We start from the raw sequence: 5,128 nt of genomic DNA, 5'->3' as shown, positions 1-5,128 counted from the left end.
GCCCAACGCCGAACTAGATATCTGCCTGCTTAAGGTAGAGACGTTAGCCTAATTAGCCTAACAACCCGATTATAAAATCTTTGCTATTACTATTGCTAATATTAATAAGGCCTTAGCTAAAAAAAAGTATACTAACCCAGCAACAAAGGTCCCTGTGGAGTATTACCTGTTCTTAAAGAACTTCTCCCGCTAAAAGGCTAATAAGCTGCCCGAACACCGTATATACGACCATAAAATCGTCCTAGAAAAAGGAAAACAATATAGGTTCGGTCCGCTGTATAGTATATCCTAGAACAAACTAAAGGTGCTTTAAAAGTACCTTAATAACAACCTCGTAAAAGGATTTATCCGTGCCAGCTTATTACCTGTCGCCTCTCCTGTTATCTTTATTAAGAAACCCGGAGAAGGCTTATAATTTTGCGTTTATTACCGAGCACTTAATGCAGTGACAATTAAGAACTGTTACCTAATTCTATTAATCTAAGAAACGCTGGCCCGACTTAGCAAGGCTAAGTATTACACTAAGCTCGATATTATCTCGGCGTTTAATCGCCTACAGGTTGCGAAAGGAGATAAATGGCTGACAGCCTTCCGGACACGATACGGCCTATTTAAATACCTAGTTATGCCCTTTAGACTAGCTAACGCCCCTAGTACGTTCCAGCACTACGTGAATAATATGCTCCGCCTATACCTAGATATATTCTGCACCGCGTATATTAACAACATCCTAATATACAGCAAAAGCTTCGAGGAACACTAACACCACGTAAAACTAGTCCTTAAGGCCTTAGAAAATGCAGGACTGCAACTTAATATTAACAAATACAAATTCCACTAGAGCAGTGTTACTTACCTAGGGTACGTGATATTAACCAACGGAATTAGCATAGACCCGAATAAGATTAACAATATCTGCAACTGGGAGACCCCTTGCAACGTGAAGGACGTACGAGCCTTCGTAGGATTTGCCAACTTCTACCGACAATTTATTAACAACTTCTCTGGCTTAGCTGCACCTCTTATTACTCTTATAAAGAAGGGCGTGCAATTCTAATTTAATAAACCCTGCAAGAAAGCGTTTAAATATCTTAAAACAGCTTTTACAACTGCCCTAATTCTCCGCCACTTTAACCCGGATTTACTAATAACTGTTAAAGCCGACTTATCTAATTATATAAATGCCGGAATCCTATTATAGACCGATAAGCGTAGAGTTCTAAGGCCTGTAGCCTACTTCTCTAAACGGCTGAACCCCGCTAAATATAACTATAAGATTTATAATAAGGAACTCCTTGCGATTGTCCGGTGCTTTAAATAATAGCGCCCGGAACTAGAAGGTGCTGCACTTCCGATCTAGGTTCTTAGTAACTATAAGAACCTGCAGTACTTCGCCACTACAAAATAGCTTAGCCACTAACAGGCCCGCTGGGTAGAATACCTATCTCGTTTCAACTTTACAATTATATACCAACCCGGCAAGTTTGGAGAGAAGCCGGATGCCCTAACCCGCTGTATACAGGATATACCTGCGCAGGAAGAAGCCCGAGCCGCCCGAAATTAGACTCTGTTGCGCCCTAAGTTGTTTACCGAATTAAACCTTACAGAAACCGATCGCATAATTTAAGAAATTATTAAGGAAGAATACCCTAATAACGAATTTATATAAGAAGTCCTGGGACTAATATAATCTAGAACCCGATATTTAAAGAAAATCACCCTAAGTAAATGCAAAGTCCGCGATGGCAAACTATTCTACCGTAATCGCCTCGCAATTCCTAACTATAATAAATTAAAGATTAAGCTCCTCTAATATATATACAATTTACCTGTAGGCGGCTATCTAGGCCGCGGAAAAACCCTTAAGATCCTCTAGAGAGAATACTACTGGCCCCAGATGTTTAAGATAATCCGTCGATTTATAGCCTGTTGTTACACCTATTACCGCATAAAGGCTTTAAGAGAAAAATATAACGGCTTTCTAAAGCTACTACCGGTTCCGCTATATTGCTGGCGAGATATCTCCGTTGATTTTATTATAGATCTACCTGAATCCGAAGGCTGCACTAATATTATAGTTGTAGTAGATCGCCTAAGCAAGTACTAATATATTATTCCTTGTAAGACAATCACAGCTTAAGCCACCGCTAACCTGTTCTACCGGCATGTTTAGGTATATTACGGCCTTCCTAATACATGCGTTTCCGATTAAGGATTGCAGTTTATTTCCGCATTTTAGGACGAACTATGCAGACAACTACAAATTAAAGCCCGACTATTATTAGCCTTTCACCCTAAAATAGATGGCCAGACGGAAAAGGCTAATTCTATGTTGGAACAAGTCCTCCGTGCTTACATAAACTACTAGCAAGATAACTGGGTAACCTAGCTGCCGTTGGCTTAATTTAAAGCGAATAATACAAGATCCGAATTGACTACAGTAACACTGTTTGTCGCTGTTATAGGACAGAACCCTTAAATAGGTTTTGAACCCCCTACAGGAATACAGCGCCCTGCTTACTAAATGCTGCAAGCCTGTAAGGCTAATTAAATGATTAATAAGATAACCGATATCGAACAGTTTATCCGTGAAGAGATGACCTGGGCACAGGCGATGTAAGAAGAGTTTGCTAACCGTCGACGCACCGGTGCACCATCCTACCGCGTTGGCGATGAAGTTTGGCTAGACGCCCAGAACATCTGTACAAAACGAAAGTCCAAGAAGCTTAACTAGAAGAACCTCGGAAAGTTTCTAATTACGCAAGTGGTTTCACTATACGCCTATCAATTGGGCCTGCCTAATATAATAAAGATCCACCCTATCTTCTATATCTCTCTCCTACGGCCTGCCGCCCCGTCCTCAGATTACCTTCCTGGCCAAGAAAACTCTCCTCCTGAACCTGTTGAGATTGATAGCAAACCGGAGTACTACGTCGACTGCATTGAAGACCTCCGCTTTAACCGACGCCGAAAGCGACACGAATACCTTGTTAAATAGACTGGCTATAATAAGTTATCCTGGGAGCCTGCCTTAGAACTTAAGAATACAACAGCTGCCGCCAATTATTACCGCCGGCACCCTAATATACCTGAACCACCTAATACATCCGTATAATATAACGTTAACGCCTAAGAGACTTGGGTTTAGGGGGGGGGTACTGTTACGGTAACTACCCGCAACACCTTACCCACCACAATTCGCCTATTACGTGGCTTCGTCACCTGATCTCGCACGGAGCTCGTGAGCTCGCGCCATATGCACGTCCCGCCGGTATATCTTCTTCGCCAGCGCTCCTAATTTCCTGTTCTTTACATAATATCTTGAACCTCCACGTAATACTGTATATAGCACCTAATTAATGCTCCTATCTAAGCCTTATACCTCTGCTTATAGCATTATTATAACAATAAAAGTCTACTTTTAATAGATCTATTAACTCTATAGCCTACTAGCGTCTATTACTAGCAACCTAGGCATATAATTTACCTCTAAATTCTAGCGCTACTTCTACTACTAGGCGTGCTCCTTACTAAATATATCTACCGCGTTTTATCTAGAAATAGATAGACTAAGATTGCTAATATAGATATAAAGAAGTACTTACGCGCCTATATATAGTACACCCAGGACAATTAGTATAACCTGCTACCCTCTGCAGAACTAGTAACCAACACTTATATATTAGCTATAATAGGCCTATTACCCTTTTTTATAAATTATAGATATAATTTTTAATCTAAACTTAAGCCACCTACTATACCTAGTAAGACTAAAATATCTAAGATTAAAGAGGTTAAAGGAGAACTTATAGACAACCTTGTGCAACACCTAAAAGATATTAAGATCTACCTAAGAAACTATATTATATAGGCTTAAAAGGAGCAGGCTTACTAAGCAAACTAATACTATAATGCTGCAGCGGATATACGCATTAATAATAGGGCGTTGCTTCTCCTATACCCCCTAATTCCTAGATGTACACCCCTTTTTCACTACACGTACACCCCCTCTCCCTCCTGTTATTTCACCACCTTCTGATTGGCTCGGAGCACTACGCCGGAGCTCCGGGCATTCACCTATACATCACGTGAGGCTATATAAATCGGCGTGCAGCCTTTCCGATTCGTGCAGCCTCGCCGATTTGTATAGCCTTACGTACGAGCTCACGTATAAGCTCACGTAGTATAAGTATAAGTATAAGTATAAGTATAGAATAGAATAGAATAGAATTTCTATTCTAGAAGTGCCTACGTGCCTACAAGCATGCCAAACCTGTCAAAACCTCACCTTATTACGGCTCCTTTGCATCAAGCCTAGCCCCTTCGCATCACTGACTCCACCTACTCAATATCTCGATCAATTTCCGCCTTAATATCTTCATCATACGCCGCAAGCTGACGTAGGAGCTCCTTACGGCTGAGCTGCAGCTGAGGATGAGGCTGAGGATGAGGCTGAGCACTATCTTGCTTCTGAGCTTGTGGCTTTTTCCGTGGTACCTTATCCTTTGCACTAAGCGGCCGGCCGCGCTTCTTAGCTGCAGGTGCAGCCGTAGGTGTAGCCGTAGGTGCTGCTGTATACGCTGCTGTATACGCTGCTGTATACGCTGCTGTATGCGCTGCTGTATGCGCTGCTGTATGCGCTGCTATATTGTAGAGGGAGAGGAAGAGGATGTAATTGATTGTAACCAAGGCCGCATTTGGAGAGAGCATTCGGAATTAGTGAGCAAGTTAAGCGAGCGAATCGGAAGCTCCGGAGTAGCCCTCCGAGCCAATTAGAAGGTGGTGAAACGACAGGAGGGAGAGGGGGTGTACGTGTAGTGAAAAAGGGGTGTATATCTAGGAATTAGAGGGTATAGGAGAAGCAACGCCCTATTATTAATGCGTATATCCGCTGCAGCATTATAGTATTAGTTTGCTTAGTAAGCCTGCTCCTTTTAAGCCTATATAATATAGTTTCTTAGGTTTAGCATGCTGTTAGGTATATAGGCACTTCTAGAATAGAATTATATTCTATATTTAAACTTAGACTTAGACTATATAAGCTTGTATATAAACTTATATATAAGCTTATATATAAGGTTATATAAACTAGAAAGGCTATACAGCCTCTCTATTTTATAGCTTATTT

General features: G+C 41.3%; 1 protein-coding gene across 1 annotated transcript; it reads right to left on the bottom strand.

The window, feature by feature from the left end:
- Positions 1 to 4,244: 4,244 nt before the first annotated feature.
- Positions 4,245 to 4,797, bottom strand: BDZ99DRAFT_545187 (uncharacterized protein). Its single transcript, XM_033726834.1, has one exon. It carries the CDS (start codon positions 4,708 to 4,710, stop codon positions 4,342 to 4,344), a length of 369 nt encoding a protein of 122 aa, XP_033571435.1. The 5' UTR covers positions 4,711 to 4,797; the 3' UTR covers positions 4,245 to 4,341.
- Positions 4,798 to 5,128: the final 331 nt, after the last annotated feature.

This window comes from Mytilinidion resinicola (assembly GCF_010093595.1).
Source record: "Mytilinidion resinicola strain CBS 304.34 unplaced genomic scaffold BDZ99scaffold_22, whole genome shotgun sequence".
In the NCBI taxonomy this organism is placed as follows: Eukaryota; Fungi; Ascomycota; class Dothideomycetes; order Mytilinidiales; family Mytilinidiaceae; genus Mytilinidion; species Mytilinidion resinicola.
The sequence above is the reverse complement of the archived record's forward strand: the minus strand, read 5'-3'. Positions and strand labels throughout refer to the sequence as shown.